The 20762-nt window shown below is 39.2% G+C and overlaps 3 protein-coding genes across 6 annotated transcripts in view; 1 reads left to right on the forward strand and 2 right to left on the reverse strand.

Moving 5' to 3' along the window:
* rapgef5b (Rap guanine nucleotide exchange factor (GEF) 5b) overlaps window positions 1-4186 on the reverse strand; it is a 58560-nt gene extending 54374 nt beyond the window's left edge. For both annotated transcript variants that reach the window (XM_077209195.1, XM_077209194.1), the window contains exons 1-3: window positions 3738-4186; window positions 2426-2491; window positions 1931-2037 (exon numbers count right to left, since the gene is read on the reverse strand). In XM_077209195.1, coding sequence (XP_077065310.1) covers window positions 1931-2037; window positions 2426-2491; window positions 3738-3866 — 302 coding nt within the window. In that variant the 5' untranslated portion in view covers window positions 3867-4186. The remainder of the gene's footprint in view (window positions 1-1930; window positions 2038-2425; window positions 2492-3737) is intronic.
* Window positions 4020-16317, forward strand: pimr108 (Pim proto-oncogene, serine/threonine kinase, related 108). 3 transcript variants are annotated; one of them, XM_077209196.1, is made up of 14 exons: window positions 4020-4164; window positions 4603-4943; window positions 5079-6254; window positions 6428-6522; window positions 6650-6700; window positions 6850-7228; window positions 7349-7525; window positions 7673-7761; window positions 7882-8099; window positions 9757-9806; window positions 10979-11097; window positions 11225-11338; window positions 14788-15133; window positions 15962-16317. In XM_077209196.1, the coding sequence occupies exons 2-9, from the start codon at window positions 4619-4621 to the stop codon at window positions 7954-7956; spliced, it is 2367 nt and encodes a 788-aa protein (XP_077065311.1). In that variant the 5' UTR covers window positions 4020-4164; window positions 4603-4618; the 3' UTR covers window positions 7957-8099; window positions 9757-9806; window positions 10979-11097; window positions 11225-11338; window positions 14788-15133; window positions 15962-16317. The 3 variants fall into 3 exon arrangements, with proteins under 3 accessions (XP_077065311.1, XP_077065313.1, XP_077065314.1); XM_077209198.1 differs by lacking the exon at window positions 4020-4164 and having other exon boundaries at window positions 4169-4943; window positions 14993-15133; XM_077209199.1 differs by lacking the exons at window positions 4020-4164; window positions 11225-11338 and having other exon boundaries at window positions 4169-4943; window positions 10979-11153; window positions 14993-15133.
* LOC143717743 (ferroportin) lies at window positions 9334-20641 on the reverse strand. Its single transcript, XM_077209200.1, has 8 exons — window positions 20539-20641; window positions 19662-19751; window positions 19376-19555; window positions 17465-17580; window positions 17156-17282; window positions 15924-16178; window positions 14445-15110; window positions 9334-11439 (listed from the first exon to the last, which is right to left on the reverse strand). Exons 1-8 carry the CDS (start codon window positions 20639-20641, stop codon window positions 11180-11182), a joined length of 1797 nt encoding a protein of 598 aa, XP_077065315.1. The 3' UTR covers window positions 9334-11179.
* Window positions 20642-20762: the final 121 nt, after the last annotated feature.

Here is a 20762-nt window from a genome sequence, read left to right on the forward strand (position 1 = left end):
CCTATTGCAAATCAGGTTTATTTGCAAAATTGCAATGAACAAATACCAAAGCACAACAAATGTTTCAAGTGGTTTCCCCAAATTCAACTGAAAATGCAACTTTTAATGACTTCTGCAGTCTCAAAATTATTCAACACCTTCATGGCAAGCATCTATAGTACTTAGTAGAGCATCCGTTTGCTGTTATGACCTGCTGCAAACGAGATGTATAGCCAGACGCCAGGGTTTCTGAGGAATCTTAGCCTATTCCTCATGAGCAATGTCCTCCAGTTCACTAATATTATTGGGTTTGCGTGCTGCAACCAGCTTCTTCAAATCCCACAAGAGACTTTCCATGGGGTTCAAATCGGGTGACTGTGATGTCACTGTAGAATCTTCCAGGACTTCTTTTGAAACCAAGCCTTGATGGAATTTGAGGTATCCTTGGGATCGTTGTCCTGTTGGAAGGTCCAATGACGCCCAAGCTTCAGCTTCCTCACTGATGGCATTACGTTTTCTCCTAGGATTTTCTGATACTTCGATAAATCCATCTTGCCTTCCACACGCTGCAGGTTTCCAGTAACGGAGGATGCAAAGCAGCCCCAGAGCATAACGGAGCCCCGCGATGCTTAACTGTAGACAGAGTGTTCTTTTCAGCATATGCTTCATTCTTCTTTCTCCACACATACCGCAGATCCATAGGGCAGAAAAGTTACAGTTTTGTTTCATTGCTCCCCAGCTTATTTATATGATTTTGAGCAAATTGGAGCCAAATTTTCTTGTGCTTTTGGGTCAGTAGTGGTGTATGTCTTGGAGTTCTGGCATGCGTTTAGTGTGCGCCTTACTGTGCAAGCTGAAACCTGTTGCCACCAAATCTTGCTGCAGGTCTTTTGCAGTCACTCAAGGGTTTTTCTGAACCTGCCTTCTCAGAAATCTGGTTGCAGCATTTGATAGCTATTTTTTCTGCCCCGTCCAGGTAGTGTAACCACTGTTCCTTTAATTTTTGAACTTGTGAACTATGCTTCTAACGGTGTATCCAGGAACATTTAGTTTCTTCGCTATCTTTTTGTATCCTGTTCCTTGCTTGTGAAGGGCGATGACATCTTCTAACACAGTAACACATTTTACAATAAATCATTCAAAAACATGATGGCTGCAGGAATAAAATAATTATTATATCTTTTTGATTTACACAAGTGCAATTTAAATCTCCAGCCCAAGGGAAGCATTTGAAATTCAGTACACAATGGATGTGTGACATAGGAAAGGACTGACTGGCCGTCCCTAGTCGCCTTTTGTTTATACATTTGTGCAATATTCTTTAAAAGGAATAGTTCACCCATGAATGAATATTTTATATAAGTTGTATAAGTTGTTCCAAACCAGTATGAGTTTCTTTCTTCTGTTGAACTCAAAAGAAGATATTTTAAAGAATGTTGGTAAACAGTTAACGGCACCCATTGACTTCGATAGTTGGAAAAAAATGATGACAAAATTTTCATTTTTGGGTGAACAGTCCATTTAAGTAGGTCCCAACCTTACTACATATTTTAACTACGTATAATATAAAACGTACCCCTATTCCTTACATTGAGGTTACTATGAAGATAACGATAACTACATTATCGACCACACCAAAAGATGAGAACGTTCTGTTTATTACAAACGAGATGCAGTTATGTCATCTGCTGCTTTAAATGTTCGAGCTATTTAAAGTCGGTTGAATTCTGATTGGCTGCCAATGTTTTTAGCATAAACAGCGAGAAAAAAATTGTTCTGAAAGTGATTCCAACAATACATTTCATCTTTACCTATAGATGTGGTGTTGACTCCTATATTGTTATAGAATTAGATTATTAAAACGTTATAGTTATAATGCTTGATTTGATTGGCCCTTAAGGCTATACTTTATATATAACTGGCTAAGACACAACATTGCAATGAAACTTACCTGATGATTCTTGCCAGTTTAATATGTGCTTTCCAGTTATCCTGGCCATTGGATAAGAAAACATTCCTCAGTGCTCGGCCGGCACATGGCACATTATTCACGCAAGCCTTCACAACACATAGAGAACATTCTTAATCAAGATAAAGCAGCAAGATTTTAAATTGTCAGGACAGAAACAGGATGAGATGGTCAGAATTTAATAAGAACAAAAATATAAAACACTATTTGCTGGCATGACCTCAAAATTTAGAACATGAACTGTGTATCTATCTACACTATAGTCCAGGTGATATGTGCAAAATTTTAGGTGATATGTTCACTTTCTAATATGTTTCTCATGATGTACTCATCTTGACAATTACATAACCTGAAACAAGTGCTGACAACATCCCCAACCTCTCCATCAAGTGAATTACACTTGACACCATTAAACAACCAGATTTTCAAGTCATCAAAGGACTGAGGACAACGTTGGGAGATAAATGCCTGATTTACCTTGTGTCTAGTCTGTCCGGCATTTGAACAGCGGATGGACACAGGTGGCTGCTTCTGAGATATAATCTAGCATAGAGAGAAAGAGGTTAAACATCTGAAAAACAATACAGCTTTGTGTCCTGAGACAATGCACTTTTTCTGGTTGCATCCACCTAGGTTAGAACATATTATATAGATTATATATTATATATAACATATACATGTTATATTGTCAAAACAGGATTGCTGTGCCTAAAAAGAAACCAGCATTAAACAAAGTGAAGCAGCCTGATTGTCCATTACTCAATGTGTACTTTAGCTAATAGACTCATGTGGGGTGATGGGGAAACACAGTGAAGTCATTTTTGTAGTCAGTGTAAACAGCAGCTCAAAACCCCCATGTCTAGAATCTTTGTTGAAGCAACCATAAAAAGATAGGGGTCATTTATTAATACTATACAATACATAATGAAGGGATCAGCAAAACGTCATGAACTGAAAGCTGATTTAGTTGTCTTTGGATAAAATACTCAATATAATTTTGATGAAAAGTATTTTCCTGTGGTCAAAATTAAAAGCAGACAAATGTAATATTTAGATTATATTATACATAATGCTGCATTACATATTAGCATTCGGGTAGTCGGAATTATATTTCAAGTAAAACAACTTTAAATGTACAATACTTCTTTTTTGACAGTTCCTCTTTATAATAATAATTAAACATTCAATTTTAAGACCCCATATTAATTGATCAAAAAATTATATTTCTGTGTGCGTATTCCTCACAAAAGAAAATCAAGAAGCACAACAGGTTACAACTTTGATAATAATAAGAAATCTTTTGAGCAGCAAATCAGAATAGAATGATTTCTGAATGAACATTTGACACTGTTAATGGCTGCTGAAAATTCAGCTTCGACTTTACTGGAATTACATTTTAAGAATATACTAAAAGAGAAATTAGTCATTGTAAGAATTTAAACATTTAAATTCTTAAATTTATCTTAAATTTGTCATCTAAGATTTGAGTCACAGTGTCCTCACAATTACAATATTAAATTATATATTATAACTATACATATTTTAAATGTTTTCTTGCTTTGACACTGTATTTTACAAACATTCAGGTTTAAAGGTTTTAAAATCCCACCCAGCAGGTTTCCCTTTAACCAATCTCAAATTACAGCCTGGCCAATGCAATGAATTAGTTTCAGCTGTTCTCAAAGTCACTATTGTAAGCATATGCAAAACAGTCTTTAAACAAATTTTACACGTAAATGCCCTGGCACTAGTAGGCTACAGTGTATAGTCAATTTTAAAATACACTTACAGCCTCCAGGTTTTTCTTAAACTGAGAGTCATTCCTCAGTAAGAGAGGATCAGTTCTGCTGCTCCTGTGATCTTCAAGAACTTTACTTATGAGACCCTTAACAGCCGGACTCTCATCCACCACGTCCATGTCCAGGACAAGTCAGCACAGGTTGGAGGACGAAAGCTCGGACGCCCACACAGAAATCAATGACGGGTGTTTATCAGCAGGTGTGCAAATGAAATCAATAGTCGTCTATAACCAGTAAAAGCGCATCCAGTACTTGCTTACAGACTCCATACATCGTGACAATGGCAGACACGTGAGTCAACATAGGTGCGGAGTTGAAAAAGGTGTGTCACGTGACTGGAGTGGGCTGTACCTATGAGATCACTGATAACACGAGCTACTATAAAAACCTGATCCAGAGTAGGCATCGTGACATGAAGTAGGTACTTTATAATAACCATGTCATTAGGCCTACTATCTCCATTTTGCAGTATGCATGTTTTGTATGCCAGATCATTAGCGATGAACGTTTAAATGAAAAAGATAATAAATAAATCGTTAAATATTTAATAAAGGAATGAATGGGAAAGGTCTGGTGTTTTTAAGCAGAATACTTTAATCGCGCGCGCGTCACTTACACTACATACATTATTTATTTACGGTGAGAAACTTAAAATATGCGAATTCTACTTAATTTCTGTTTCGTTTAATCAACCAGAGAAGGGAAATGGTGGCCTACATAGGCGTAGCAAAAAGCAAGATTAGAACGTTTCTCAGTGCGTGACCATGGAATAGGCCTACAGTTCTGCTGTAAATTGTGACATCACAAAGATGCGTGAAGGCAAGTCTTGCAACTCTCATTTTGCTCAATCTGCAGCTAAATCACGATAGCGATGGGTCAACGTAACTCTTGTTGCAAAGAGGCAGAAAAAGACTCAGGACATGTGCATTTTCATGGTTCACCGCCGAAATCCTTTACCAGTTTGGTGGAAACCCACACACATCCTGTTGGTGTTGGAGAAGAGAATTTGAATGGGGGAAAGAAGAAAACGAGGAAGGAGGACAGCTCTAAAAAGAAAAAGAGGTTCAGGTTGTGGAGGTGGACCTTTTGTTGGAGAGCTGGTCAAAAATACAGCAGAAAGACCAGCTCAACTCAGTGCGAGGAAAAGTCTCAAGACACTGAGGCAGTTGCAGTATCACCTGGAAGAATTCCTGATGGTAAGTGATATTACCACGGTTTAAGAGAATGTAAAAGGCTCCATAAAGTAAAATAATTATTAACCGATTAGATGCTGAGTATGCAATTAATAATTAATATTATTTGATTTTAATTTACATCTTTTCTCTCTTTAGTTCAGAGTTTTCTACAGGAAGTCGTCTGTAATGTAGACAATCAAAATCATCAGGAACCTTCAACCAGTGATCCTGAAATCCTCCAAGCAGCGGAAGAACACCTTCCTGTTCACTCTGATGCTGATGTCCTCCAATCTGTAGTATGCTGCTACAATGTCACTCAGACTTCAGTCAACACTGCAACAAACTGGAGTGCTGACATCGCCAAGACTCCAGTCCTTCACACCGTGTCCAACTGGAGCATCGATGCCGGCCTGATCTTCACCGCATCGAACTGTTGTGATGATGTCGCCCAGACTCTAGTTCGCACCACGTCTGACTGGAGCTTTGACATCACCAAGACTCCAGTACACACTGCATCAAACTGGAGCACAGGTGTCTCCCAGACTCCAGCACGAACAGCGTCAGACTGGAGCACCAACGTCACCCAGACTCCAGTACGCACCGTGTCAGACTGGAGTACTGATGTCACCCAGACTCTAGCAGGCACAGCGTCAAACTGGAGCATCGATGCCGGCCTGACTCCAGCACGCACAGCATCAGACTGGAGCATCGATGCCAGCCTGACTCCAGCACGAACAGCGCCAGACGACATCATCCAGACTCCAACACGCACCACATCAGACTGGAGTGCTGACATCCCCCAGACTCCAGTCCGTCGCACCCCTTCTGAGTGGAGCATCGATGCCACCCAGACTCAAATACACACCACTTTTGATTGGAACGCCAATGTCACCCAGACTCCAGTACGCACTACTTCTGATTGGAATGCCAATGTCACCCTGACTCCAGTACACACTGCTTCTGTTTGGAACGCCAATGTCACCCAGACTCCAGTACACACTGCTTCTGATTGGAACGCCATTATCACCCAGACTCCAGTACACACTGCTTCTTATTGGAACGCCAATGTCACCCAGACTCCAGTACACACTGCTTCTGATTGGAACGCCATTATCACCCAGACTCCAGTACACACTGCTTCTGATTGGAACGCCAATGTCACCCAGACTCCAGTACACACTGCTTCTGATTGGAACTCCAATGTCACCCAGACTCCAGTACGCAACGCGTCAGACTGGAGCATCGGTGTTGGCCAAACACTAGTTAGTCCCACGGAGGGTCATGTTTCACCTCTGATAAGACAACTGGAGAATAATGAAAAGAAAACTGTGGGTAAGTTTACTGCCACAATAATACAACACACACACACTTTTTATACTAGAATTATTTAAACAAGAATTTGAATTATGCTGTTTAAAATAGTTGTCTGATGATGTAATGCGTCACCCTGCAGGACACTGCAGCCAATGCATGATATTTCATGAAAAACTAATCTTATTTAATAGTCATCAATTCCCGCCACTATGTGATCGGCGACAAGCTGGGTGAAGGGACCTTTGGAGCTGTCTATGAGGGAAGTCGACTGCTGGATGGCTTTAAGGTTCCTTTTTTACTTACAATATCTAGCTAGCAGATTGATCATTTGGATTTGATTAATATTACCTGTAGATTTATATTAATTGTAAATAATTTTTCAAAAAGTCTCTGTTTATTGTTTTGTTTATAAGGTGGCCGTGAAAATTGTCACAAAGACTAAGGATTTGGAATACATCTGTATTGTAAGTAGGCTGTGCTCCCTATTTTTCTCTGCTGTCTTTTCAATTAAAAAAATCTCATATTACTATAATGGATTTTCAATAGACAAATTTGGGCCCTAATTAGGGAAACCACTTCCATCTAACCAAAATAAAAATTGTATTTCTTCAAGCCATGTCATTCCAAGCCCCTCCCACTAGAGGTTGCACTGCTCATCCTCGCCAACAGAGGCCCCAGTGTTCCAGAAATAATCCAGCTACTGGACTGGCAGGACCAGCATGACTATTATATTATGGTGCTGGAACGCCCCTCACCCTGCGAGGACCTGTTTGGTTTCACGGAACGCCATGGAGGCAGCATTGATGAAGGTTTAGCTTGTGTCATCATGCGGCAGGCAACTCAAGCTGCCTACATGTGTTGCCTCCGTGGCGTTTTACACCGCGATATCAAACTTGAAAATCTGTTGATCAATAAGAAGACCCATAAAGTCAAGCTAATTGACTTTGGGTGTGGCGACCTCCTTAAGAAATCAGCCTACAAGATATTCAATGGTATGTATTATCCCTCAAGCCATAAAATGGGAACCTCTGTTTGGATTCATATACGTATCACCAAATGCGAATGGATGCCTAAAAAAATCTGCTGTGGTAATGGAAATCTCTTTTCTCCAGGCACTGATCAATACTGCCCCCCGGAGTATGAGGAGAAGGGCGAGTACAATGGGAAGCCAGCGACTGTCTGGTCCCTTGGTGTTCTACTGTTTGCATTGGTGTGCGGGGACTATCCCAACACTGATGACCTGTGCATGATTAATTCAAACAACTACTCCAAAGCTGGCTTGTCAGAAGGTGAACTCTTAATCTCAATGAAGAAAGCAAATTGTAATTTTTAAATCATACAAAAAAAAAACAAAATGACAGGAAAAAAACAGCTAGTGAGATAACATGATTGAAGATCAAAGTAATAATCAATATTTATTCCATCATTCTTCACAGAATGCTGCCATTTGATTGGTTGTTGTCTCCAGCGAGAGCCAGAGCAGCGAATTCGATTAACCGAGATTCTTCTCCACGACTGGTTCAAGGTACTGTACTAAGATTACATTTGTTTTGTAAAGAGTTTGAAAGTCTTTTTTTGAGGTTTGACTATAAGACAGCTTAGAGAATGTTATGATCTCTTCTGATTCAATTATTTTTTGTTTTAGGTCACAGATGCGGAGAAACCTGAAAACAGTATAAAGAAAGAGACAGGAACTCCTGGAGTGGCTCTTCAGTCGTGAGCTCCTGCATCTGCCCCCCCCAGCCCCAGCCCCAGCCCAGAGCTCCCTATCATTGCCACCCCAGAGGATCTTGTCAAGTCAACAAGCAAGGCGACTTCCCTCCAAAGCATAGATAACTATCTTGGGCTTCCTGGGAAATAGAGGTTTGTGTCACTGGCTCACTGGTGCCCATAGCTCCCTCTTATGGCTACCCTAGAGCTCCCAGTCTCAGGCCACCACAGTCCCATCCTTGTAGACCTCCCTGCATATTCCCATAGGTCACTGACCCTGCCCATAGGTTCCTTTATCAGACTCAGACTTAACAAGATTCCAAGGCCTTCCCTCTCCGCTCACTGCCATCTTCAAAGTGGTGCCCAAAGATGACTCAGTTATCTCCCTGTCTTCAGCTGCCCTGGGCCAGCCCTGGTCCCAGGGCATATGTTTGCCCAAGAGATTCCAGCCCCTGAGCCAGTGCTGGGGACCACTTTAGTTCTATTTTCTTTTTTGCCCTGTTAACTTAGGCTTCCTGTGTATCAGAGGTTCGTATCACTGGTGCCCATAGCTCCCGTATATGGCTACCCTAGAGGAAACTGTTACGGTCCTAGCCAAAGTCGGTATCCAAAACTGGCTCTGTGTCTTGGTCTGTCTGTGTATGTATCCCTAAGTTTCCACCCAAGATGTCCTGTTATGGCCACCTCAGATGTTCATGGCATGTCACAAGGGTTGCCAATACCACAGACGGATTGGTCCCCAAGGACCTGTTCCTGTCACTCCGATTTCAGAGCTGCCTTTCAAAGCTGCCCTTAAAGTTAGTGTAATGACCCTAGTCAAAGCCAGCATCCTTGGATGAATTAGTTCTAGAACTCCCTTTTCAGTCTGCTCTATTTCTGAGATCCTTGCCCAGGGATGCTCCTTTGTCTACAACCCCATAGGTTCCTGTTATGGACCTAAACAAAGCCATGCCCATGGTATCCTCAATCCCAGAGCTTCCTGTCTCTGGTTGTCTCAGGCCACCCTAGTCATGTGGTTCCTGCCACTCAGATGTTAGTATCAGAACGGCCTCGTACTTTCCTGTCACTGCCACCTAAGCTCTGTAAACTGAGCTGCCTATTCTAAACCACCACAGTCCCACCTTTGCAGAGCACCCTGCATAGTCCCATAGGCTACTGTCACTGACTTCACAAGAGTCCAAGGCCTTCCCTGTCCAATCATTGCCATCTTCTAAGCCGGAGCCCAAAGATGCCTCAGTCACCTGTCTTCAGCTGCCATTGGCCAGCCTTGGTCTCCATTCGAAATAAACAATAAACATAATATGCATGATATAAACTGACCTTGTTCATGGTGACAGTATTATTGGTAATCTACTGAATGTAAGGATTAGTTTACAGAGGTAAGTCCAAGTTTAATGAGGCTTTTATTGAGACAATACACACGTGTAGAGGAAGTCAACAAAACAAATCTTCAGGGTTAGGCTCTGATTATTTTTGAGTATAACCTGCAATTTTATACTTTTAACTGACATCACATTGTAATATTATTCCAAAGCCAGTCCAACTCTGAAAATGCATATTAGGTAAAACGAAATACTGTTCTAGTTTTAAATAATTGAGAAATGGTACAATCAAACTTAGTAATAATTAAGTAACTATAATTTGTGTAAATAAGTGTAATTGTTTTGTGTAAGATGTTTTTTAACCTCTAGTTTTACATAGGCAGGTGGTTTTAACTTTAGTAATGTGCAGTATCAAGCAGTTAATATTGATCAATTGCATTTAATATTTTGGCTTTGATCATCATGCATGTGAATCTTCTTGTTTGCAGTCTTTAGTGACATCTGGTGGAGAGTGACACCGGAAAGTAGGTACTTTTGGGTAAATATCAGAATTCCACCAAATCCATCCAAAGTAAATTTCTGTCCTAGAGAATTTTTTTGTTTTATTTGCAATCTCTGGACTACTACGCACCCTTAAATTACCAAAATTACCCTTTTTTCATAAATTGAAGTCATTGTACACATAAATAGCTTTTTAATGTATTTTTGAATGCATTAATAGGTCAGGCTACATTTTAAGTGATGCAACTGATCACTATTTCTTTTTAAATCACTCATAAAATAAGGTCATGGAAACTGTATGTACAGTATAATAATTATTTAAAAAATAGATTTTCCACAGATTAAGTATATATTTCAACACAATACTGCTCAGTTAATCCAATGCATTCCTTCTGAAAGCACTTTTATTGGTTGTCACTATCTGTATGACACTTAAAGGGTCCTCAAACAACATTTAACATAACACATCAGCAATAAAAATAATCTAAATAATAAAAATGCATTTCATAACCCATATAATAGGGTATTAACACAAATGAAACAGATGCAATGCAGTCTGTGTACTGTACATGTATGTGAACTATTACTTCTGTAGTTACCGTCAACAAATAAGTTCAAGCTAGAGTTCAGAACATAACAGTTCAGTGCTGAGGTATAAGTTTCTGTCTTCCATCTATTTTGAACTCAAAAACACTCAGTTAAAGTAGTCAGTTAAAAGACCTTGACATGATACTTATATAAACAGGGAAGCAATACATTAAAGTCCACAGTCTTGTTAAAACTCACTAATTTTTCACTTGAAAAGTTAGGGATAAAACTAAAAGATTAATCAGTCAACCTAAAGCACAAATAATAAAAAATAGCTATTCCCCTTATAAGCTGTAAAAAGCAGCTTCTGTCTGTTGGACGAGATTTGTAGTGTGTGTGTCTGTGTGTGCTTTATTCTAAAACCAAGTAGTCTTGGGGGGGAAAAAATACATTTTACTGGTGTTTTATTAAAAACAAGTGGCAACATGCTGTTTCTGGTTAGCTGCCAAATGTGAGAAGATTTACAAAAAAGGTGTTTGCTTAGCTAATAATCCATGAAAACCTGTCGTGTCAGCTATGTTCAGTTATGTTCTTGTAATTATGTGCGTTTTAAGACACTTATTAACTTTAAGGAGACCTTGGCTCTCTAACTATGATGCTATTTCTTTTGACTGTCAACAGGAGGCGCTGGTTCCTGATTATGTTCACCTGAGTACTGCGCTGCTGCCAAACCCTTTCCAGTGACAAGAGCTCACGGCGACAGCTTTTTTTCAATATACAATGGATATAGTGAGTTTTGTGTAAGTGCAACTTAACACACATCACAGCGCAGGAATGTAGAAACATTCACAAACTGGTGAGCAAGAGAGAAATTTTTGTTGTTTATGTGTTTGTACGTGGTTTCCTTTTGGCTTTCCTGGCATACAGGAAGTACATAGTGTGTCCCGTGAAAATGAACAGGACAGAGATGATGACAAGGATGCCGAAGTGTTGTGGCTGGGGTGCCGAGATGACCATGAGGAAGTGCAGCAGGTCCATCAGGTAGTTCATAGAACTCTGGACTCCATTCACCACCCCACGCTCTGATTCATTTATGGTCTCCTGCAGGAGTTGAGTCACTGTCAGGTCGAAGGACCAGAGACCTGTAAAACATTGTACACATTATATATTACTTTGGGTTACATTTGGGAAATGGATAAATATTCTAAATGTTCCGATCCAATCTGCCTTGTAATGCTGCCCGAATCATAAATCATGCACTGTTCCTTCGTTGGCCAGAGGAGAACTGGCCCTCCGACTGAGTCTGGTTTCTCCCAAGGTTTTTTTCTCCATTCTGTCACCTGATGGAGTTTTGGTTCCTTGCCACTGTTGCCTTGGCTTTTTGCTTGCTTAGTTGGGGACATTTAATATTCAATAATATTATTGATCTGCTTTACTTAAGGTGGACGTTGACTCAATTTTCTTTTAGAAACAAACTCTGTTATATTATTTTCATGTTATCACTGTGAAGCTGCTTTGATAGAATCTGTATTGTAAAAAGCGCTATATAAATAAAGGTGACTTGACTTGACTTCAAGATCGTATAATATCAATTATATCTTGTAATACAATCAATGGTACAAAAAGTAATCAGATTACAGTTACATCGTGTAAAAAATGCAGACATCCCAAGTCTCCCGGAAGTTCCAGAAGTCTCCCGCATATTAATAGCGGCTCCCTAATGCCCGGAAATTAGTTCAAATCTCCCGGAATCTAATTTGTGTGTGCCTCTTGAAGCGCGTGTAAACCCATCGCCCCCCCCCCCCCCCCCCCCCGTCAACAAAACCGAACAACCCCCCCCATCCAGAAGATTATCTGGATGATTTCACTTAAAATGAAAGAAATTAGTATCTTGACATAATAGCGGTATATCGACAGTAGTGATGCGCAGATCGCGGTAATATATGGAGACTGCAGATAATCCACGGGTCGGGCGGGGCAAGTAATACAAAAATAACATTCTAATTAATGTTTTATGGGTCGATGAGAGATGAATCATTAATGTGGTGATTTTAATAAAAACACGGAACTCTCATTTCACGGGAAAACGATACGAACATACGTCACTCTTTTACATTAGTTTTCAACAACAACGTACAGTAGGGCTGCGTCCGAAAACCTAGGCAGCTGACTTGTTGACTCACTGCCCTATCAGGCAATGACTTTGCAGGCAGCGTCTGCGCACGATGGTACCTGACAAAACTGATTTCGCACAAACTTAGTGAATATTTAATGACTACAATAGTAATTTCTCGCTAGAAATGACATCATAATTGGAAAACATTATCAAAAATGTACATTCACACAAAAACTGACCACCAGTCGCAACTTTCAGACGCCATCTTTATTTTTCTAGCTCAACTGTCACAGAATGGAAAGCACAGGATTGTGGGATATCAAAGGCAGCGAAGGTAGAACTATGCTGCCTTTAAAAATCGATCAAATGAAGGTATCTCAGGAGACAGGAAGTGAAACTAACATCGCATTTGGACGTGCCTTGAAGCCTTCCTACCTTCTAATGCGTCCTCCAAAAGCAGCATTTATCATTTTTCAGACGCAGCCAATATCTCTTCAGGGAAGACATATGCCTAGAGCACCTTTTAGTGGCCATTATATAAAACATAAGGGAAAAAACTACTATAGGATTGCTTAACCTAATAGCTTTCTAAAAACATACACAAGCTTAACAGAACATATTATAACAATCATTTTCCAACATAATAATGGAAATATTAACGTGTTTAAAACTTACATTAACAGCGAACTCAGTTGACGTTAGAACTGATCCGCGCATCTCTGGTTCTGTTGCCGAGTCATGGCTCGTATGAGCCACCTACTGGTTCATGCGCAATCGTTCTCCTAAATATTGCTTTTTACTTTACTTTATTTACATGTGACCTTAAAGGAATCCAAAAGTAATCAGATTATATTTATTTTCATATTGTGGTGCTTGGACATGTTACTGAATACTTTTTCATGAAGTAATTTGTAACTGTAAAGCCTGTTTTATGCTTCTGCGTCGAATGGACGGCGTACCCCCGCAGACCCCTCTGCGTCACACACATACACAGCATAATGAGGCCTTTAGGAAGTACATTTTTAAAGTTACCTTCCCAACTCTGCTTAGAAAGCATATATTAATGCCATATTCTGCAAGATGATATTCTACATCCATTAATCCTACCCAATACCTAAACTTAACAACTACCTTACTAACTATTAATGAGCAGTAATTAGGAGTTTGCTGAGGCAAATGTCGTTGTTAATAGTTTGGTAATAGTGTGATCCAATCAATTAGCATAGTATTCTTACTAAATTAACATTTTTAGATGTACCAGTGCCACTTGACATTTTACAACCACAACTAACCTTTCTTTGTCATAAATGTTAAAATAATTTGATACTTTAAGCAAGTCACTTATTGACACACATCCAGAGGTTATTTTATTATTCCTGCATGTTTCTGCATGTTGGTTGGACCACATGACTTTGATTTTGCATTTGCAGACTAAAGTTTTTCAAATATTAATAAGCAATTAAATGGTTAAGAAAAAAAATTATGCCAAATACTTAAAAATGTTGAGAATTAACTATTTTAATAAAAACATAATTAATTCATTTAAATGAATTAATTAAATAAAAGTAATTTAAATACAAGAAATGAATAACACCCAATTTATTTATAAAAAAATATATATTTAAAATGTACACTATTGTTGAAAAGTGAAGATTTGAATATTACAGTTTGCACAAATATGAAGCAGCACACCTGTTTTCAACATTGATAATAATGAGAAATGTTTCTTGAGCAGCAAATCATCATATTAGACTGATTTCTGAAGGATCATGTGACACTGAAGACTAGAGTAATGATGCTGAAAATTCAGCTTTGCCATCACAGGAATAAATAACATTTTAAAATATATTAAAATCGAAAAAAGTTATTTTAAATTGTAATAATATTTCACAGTATAACTGTTTTTACTTTTTTTTATCAAATAAATGCATCTTTGGTGGGCATAAAAAAAAAAAAAAAATTGCAAAATCTTACAGACCTCAAATGTATTATTTTTAATTAATAGATAGGATAAAGCCGCCATCTACTCACCGACTCGAGCTGTAATGACTCCAAGGAACAGCAGGATGATGGAGATGTAAGACTCGGGTTCTGTCCCTGCTGGCGCGTTCTCAAACAGCACAGTGTTATTGGTCCAGTGAATAGAGGAGCGGTCCGGGAGCAGAGGCTGGTTGCTGCCTCCACGCAGTGGGTATCCGTGCCTCTGGTGACCTCCGGTCATTCCTCCCACATTCGACGCATTCCCCAAATTTAGTATGCTGAGGTCCATGGGGCTACCGGGGGCAAACACGGAGCACACACAAAGCAACAGGCAAACTAGGTGCAGGCCGCTAGAAATGACCCCAGTGTTGACCAGGCCACATGTTTTCCGCAGCTTCGTGAATAGGACAGTACCCAGAAGCCCCGCCACTGCCGACACACCCATCAGAATGCTGAGCAGCGAGCCGCTGACGCCCTGGGTGTACGCGTAGCCTGTGGTGATGCAGTCGAAGCCCAGCACTGTGGTGTAGAGGAAGGCCAAGCCCAGGCCGGCGAGGAAAACAGGCTGTCTGTAATATGCCCTCCACCCTTCCCGACAGGTGCTGAGGAGTGCCCGTAGCCGATGGAGGCACACCGGGATTCGGCTGATTTCTTCTAAACCCTGGGTGCTGGTGCTTTCCTCTGAGGGGGCTCCAGTGGTACTTGCTGAGGTCCTGCCTGAACAAAAGAGGAGGGATTTGGTAAACATGCAGTGTTTTTCTTTCTTTCTTTCTTCAGTATCTATCTATCTATCATCTCTCATTTGTTCTCTCTACCTGTCTGTTGTGCATACCTTTGTTCTATCCATCTGTCTGTCATTCATTCGTTTGTTCTATCTATCTGCCTGTCTGTTGTACGTTCATTAATTTGTTCTGTCTGTCGTTCTATCTATCTATCTGACCAGTAGTCTATCTATCTATCTATCTATCTATCTATCTATCTATCTATCTATCTATCTATCTATCTATCTATCTATCTATCTATCTATCTATCTTGTTTTTTTCTGTGTCTGTTGTTTATTCTTTTGTTCTATCTATCTGTCTGTATGTTGTTCGTTCATTAATTTGTTTTATCTGTCTGTCGTTCTATCTATCTGACCATCCGTCTGTCATTCTATCTATCTGTCATTTGTTCTATTTATATGTCTGTCTTTCATTTGGTTTTTTCTATCTATCTGTCTGTCGTTCATTCTTTTGTTCTATCTATCTGTCTCTGTTCGTTCATTAATCTGTTCTATATATCTTTCTATCATCTGTCTGTCTGTCTGTTTGTCAATTCTGACTAGCAAATGAAACATTTCTACAATGGTATCGGCAAATGAAAACTTCTGTATGATGTCCACACCACTAGCTGTCAGTAAAAGGAAATATCTGCAATATCAACAAAAAAATTAACACCACACTACTGAGAGCAACTTAAATGATACATTAGTTCAAACATGGGGAGGATAGAATCTTTTGTGCACTAGTTTATGCTAAAAAAATTTTTTACCTTGTGCACATTTTCTTTCTCTTTTCTTCTCCAAATAGCTTTGCTGTTCCAGTGCTGGTGGTTTGACGGACAGAGCCGGTACGATACGGTAGACTCTGGAGAGGAAGACGAACTCCACAATGAGGGACACCAGATTCCATCCTAAGATGAAGCCACAGCCAACCACATTCGAGGCCAGGGTCATTACCTGACCCACCGCCAGAGGAGCCAGGATGTTGGTCACCTGATCGATCCGCCTCATTGTTGCATTCATTCCTGTATCAGGAGGAAATCAAAATTCAAAATGTTTTTTGTGTGTGTGTTTGAATATTTGTGTGCAATGTATTTGTATGCCTATTAGATTATTGCACTATTATCTTAGCAACATGCTAACAGTAAACTTTACTAAAATCAATTGAGTTGTTTCTCCTGTTTGTTTTTTTGTGCATCATGTGGAATTGCTCGCTCATTCATGAAGTTAGAAAGTAGCTGCCTACATACTTGGTTTTGACACTGAGCTAAGTCTGTCAAATAAGATGTAAATTGTTTTTGCATGCACATATAAACTCATCAGAAATGGCAAAAACAGAAACGTCCCCTTTTCAGGAAACTGTATTTTAAAGATAATTTTGTAAAAATCCATGCAAAATAAGCTTTGCAGATCTTTATTGGAAAGAGTATAAGCTATGGTTTTCATGCTAGTTTAACAATAAACCATTATTGTACATGTGCAACAGTTCTTAAGACACTTTACAACAGTTTACAGGTGGTAGACAATTAAGGTCAGTCACAATAACTTAGGACAGTAAAGAGACCTTTCTACTGACTCTGAAAAACATCAGGACAAAGATGGCCAGGATCACCTGGATGAACACAATAGGCTTGCTGCAGGGAGATGAGAACTGCAAATGTGGCCAGAGTAATAATGTACATGATATAAGTCGCCTAAGTGCTACAGGGAGTAAGGAAGGACAGCTGATCGGCCTCTGCAGTGCCAAATCGTGTGTCACCATATGTTCCCCCAGATCTATTGGAGAATTTGCAAATACCTAGGTGGAAGAGTGGGATACAATCTCACAGCAAGTATATTATATTTACACATTAATACATTTGCTGGAAAAAGCAGATGAAAGTGAGAGTATGTTTCCTTTTTGCTGAGTTTATTTGACGTGTTATATTGATTAAATGTTAAAACACCTATATGATTTCCAATACACAGATAAGCATTATGCTAACAGAAATAAAGTTCATACCTGCAAGGTGACCACGGTTGTAGCCTGTGATCACCACTATCCAATCCCTCTGGATGGCAATGGTGAGAGCTGTGCTGGCGAGGTTCGCCACATCTGCCAGGACGATCACCACCGTATAACAAACCACCTTGTGTGAGTTGTGTGATGCAACAAGTTACTATGCTATGTCATGACAGCAATAATGCTTATGTTCTGCAATAGCTAGCCAGAAACATAAGGCACACAAGGCTATGCTGAACACAGGATCTCTTCTGAATGGGCAGATATTAATAATAACACATTTTGGGGTACAATGTAAGAGGGACTTACAGTTAGCCACCCATCCCAGATTTCCTCAATCCATTTTTTGTACGAGAACACCAACATGAGTACAATGCTGCAGACAGTCACTGAGATATTCTGAATGAACAGGGATGCATGGGCCACTGTAGAGAGAGATACAAAGGAAATTATGTTACTTAAAATAATAGAAAATACTTTAATGACATGAAAAAAAATGGCTCCATTAAGAAAAAGCTTGTTTTGAGGACCTTTATTATTATTAGGGCTTAAGCCCTGAAAGGAGGATAGCCCTATTGTTTTCCAAATGATTATCCCTCTTATTCTTTTTTGTCCAGGTTTTGGGGGCTTTTGGGGGCCTTAACATTCTCAAAAACTCAAAATTTGCACATAGGTCGGAATCCACGGCCTTTAGGTCTGGGCCAAATCTGGTACATGGGCCTGGCAGGGTGTCTCTACAGCGCACCCCGATCATGAACAGAAATCACCCTCTTATTTTTACCCAATTTGGTTCAAACTCTGTCAGAATAATGGCAAGACATAACAGATACAGACTTGCAAAAGGAACTCTTAATATCTTAACACTGTTGCCATGGCAACACATCGAACTGTGATAATCTTTTGGGGTGTTTTTGAGGCATGCTTCAAATTGCATGAAACTCGACACATCAGAGTTATCGGCCATTAGACACTGGCAAAGCCTTAGAAACGGGCATGGAGAGAGATCTCTGTAGCACCAGCTTTTGACAAAAGTTGGGGTTAGTTTTACCTACAGTCACCAAACACAGTATATATATATATATATTGTTCTCATCAAGCCGGGCAACTTTCTAATTTACAGTCATTAGCTCCGACCAACAGGAAGTTGGCTATTTTGGTTTGGATGTGTTTTTGAAAAAACAAATCAGGCTCTGAATTTTTAACTACTCCTCCTGGGGGGATTATATGATACACTCCAAAACTTTTTAACATGATGACAATACACTGTACATAGAATATGATAAATTGTGAACAGATATTGGATATCTTGTATGGTGTTGCCATGGCGAGGGATTAAAGTAATGACAAAAAATGTAAACAGTAGTCTCATTTCTTCTCAACAATTAACATTTATTGCTGAGAACAGTTTTGCTGAGAACTGTTTTCAGGTATAAATTATTTTAGTAGGTATTGTATTAGGATGTATATTTAGACATTATCAAAGTCTATTTTCTGTAACAGTTTAGATTTTGTTTAAAATGTTAAATCTGACTCAACTGGTAAAGAGGCTACAACTTATCCTTAGATCTGTGTGTGTGTGTGTGTGTGTGTGTGTGTGTGTGTGTGTGTGTGTGTGTGTGTGTGTGTGTGTGTGTGTGTGTGTGTGTGTGTGTGTGTGTGTGTGTAACCTATTCATTGCTGTGTGATTTGGCATTAAATGATAAGAAATATCTTGGGCTTTGTCTATTTCAATAAGTTTCTATAATAAATGAAGGTATAGAACCAGTTCATTTGTTGGGCACTGACAACATAGTTTTATAGATTTAGCTTAAAAATAGGGTTAATAAAAACATAAAAAGAGACCTTTAGATGAATACTGGACTTCTGGACAAATCATTTCGCACTCATTTGAAAGTGACCTATATGACATAAAATGAATCTAAATAAATGATCTCATGGATGTGGCTGTTTTGGTTCGTGGTCATAGTGGCACCAACTGCTGCAGTAAATGTTGCGTATTCAGTTGACTTTGACATAGTCCTTTTACATTTACCTGGTTTAAATGCATATTGCCCGTCGTGCACAGTGGCTCTAAGGCCACCAATGTGGCGGAGGCACCAGGGCTTGGGCCCGTCATCGCTGCGTGCAGCTATATTTATTATTGTTTTGTATAACTGTCTTTTCTGTGAAATAACAGAAGATTTTTTTTAACAAATATTTCTGTGATAATATATCTTTCACCTTTGTTTCTTGGGTTGCGGTCAACCCAGTCTCCAATCAAAGCCCCTAGTAAGAGCACCGATCCGGCCACCACCAGTCCAAAGATCCCAGTTAACAGCAGGTTATGGCCATACAGCTCGATCAGGAACACAGAGATGGCAAAATGCCACATGCGATCACCCTGGTATGTGAAAAGAGACGCTCAGCTCTATCATACTTCACATATCATAGTTCAAAGCATCATGAGGAAAAAAACATGTAATACTGTGCCAGAGCTCATGCCCTTCTTACTGAGTGCCAGCATGGCAGATATGAAAAGGGCTCCTTACCCACATAGATAATGCTCCGCTCACATAGATGAGGAACTTGGGACCCTTGAGGTAGATGAGGGCTGATCCTATGAGATAAATGGTCTCAAATTTTTTATTTCTTGCATGAGCATTTATTTAAATAATAGACTGTTTCATACCAGACAGACTTATTGTAAGCATGCATATTTTAAACATGCATATGTGTATTGTAATCACAGTGTCCCTAGCTTTCACTTTAAAATTCAAGGAGATAGTTCTATCATTATGTCATCATTTACTCTCTGAACTCATGACTTTTCCTTCTGTGGAGTACAAAAGTAAAAATCATGAGAATTGTGCTGGTCAATGTTTTTCATGCAGTTACGTTGAATGGGGGCTGAGGATTTTAGTTTAACTGTAAACTTGAGTACCAAATCATTCTTTTTTTTACCAGTACTTTGAAAAAAGTTAAACTCAAATGACTTGATAATGATTGCTACTTCTGTATGAACTGTTAAGAGCAAAAAGAAAGTTTCACAATAATTGATTAAATTCGCATCTGTTACACAAAACAAAAATTTGGAGTGTCGCACATGACTAAAATGGATCCTTTTTGATACGGTTTCATGGAAAAGCGTAGACCTTCCTTTTGTGTACCACATAAGAAAGAAATTCAAGTGGTTTGGAATGACAAGGATTGTTTAGTAAATCCTGACTGAACTGTTTCTTTAAGCATATTCTGTCAATCTGATTTAAGTTCTATAGAAATTCCACTCTTTAGTTATATGGAATATCACCTATATTGAGTTTTTTGAAGAACATGTCCGAGTATCAAAAAACTTGTTGTTTGTTTCCCTGTATACACAAAGCAGTATAAATAGTAAAGAAACATACGTGATATATTTCTGGCTTTGATCACAGGTGAATCTCTGTCATTATCATGGTCAAACTCCAGAGCAACAGCGCCACACTGGGCCCCCTCTGTTCTGAGAGACATCCTGCATCAACAGCATGACTGAATTACAATCAGGTCAATAGATGGTAAATGCATGCATCATTAAAATCAATACATACAATAAATAAACTTTAAATACTAAAGAACATTGTTTAATCCTAAC

The sequence above is a fragment of the Siphateles boraxobius genome, unplaced genomic scaffold (genome assembly GCF_051911475.1).
Source record: "Siphateles boraxobius isolate OS27281-9 unplaced genomic scaffold, OSU_SipBor_1 12, whole genome shotgun sequence".
Classification (NCBI taxonomy): Eukaryota; Metazoa; Chordata; class Actinopteri; order Cypriniformes; family Leuciscidae; genus Siphateles; species Siphateles boraxobius.

Bases quoted from the DNA above. Each gene is read 5' to 3' on its own strand.
- pimr108 (XM_077209196.1), top strand. From the start codon at position 4,619: ATGGGTCAACGTAACTCTTGTTGCAAAGAGGCAGAAAAAGACTCAGGA. The intron at 6,523-6,649 runs GTTCCTTTTTTA...TTTGTTTATAAG, and splicing joins GACTGCTGGATGGCTTTAAG to GTGGCCGTGAAAATTGTCAC. The intron at 6,701-6,849 runs GTAAGTAGGCTG...TATTTCTTCAAG, and splicing joins ATTTGGAATACATCTGTATT to CCATGTCATTCCAAGCCCCT.
- LOC143717743 (XM_077209200.1), bottom strand. From the start codon at position 20,641: ATGTCTCTCAGAACAGAGGGGGCCCAGTGTGGCGCTGTTGCTCTGGAG. The intron at 19,556-19,661 runs GCCATGCTGGCA...GATAGAGCTGAG, and splicing joins AAGGAGCCCTTTTCATATCT to CGTCTCTTTTCACATACCAG. The intron at 17,283-17,464 runs GTAAGTCCCTCT...AACTCACACAAG, and splicing joins TCTGGGATGGGTGGCTAACT to GTGGTTTGTTATACGGTGGT.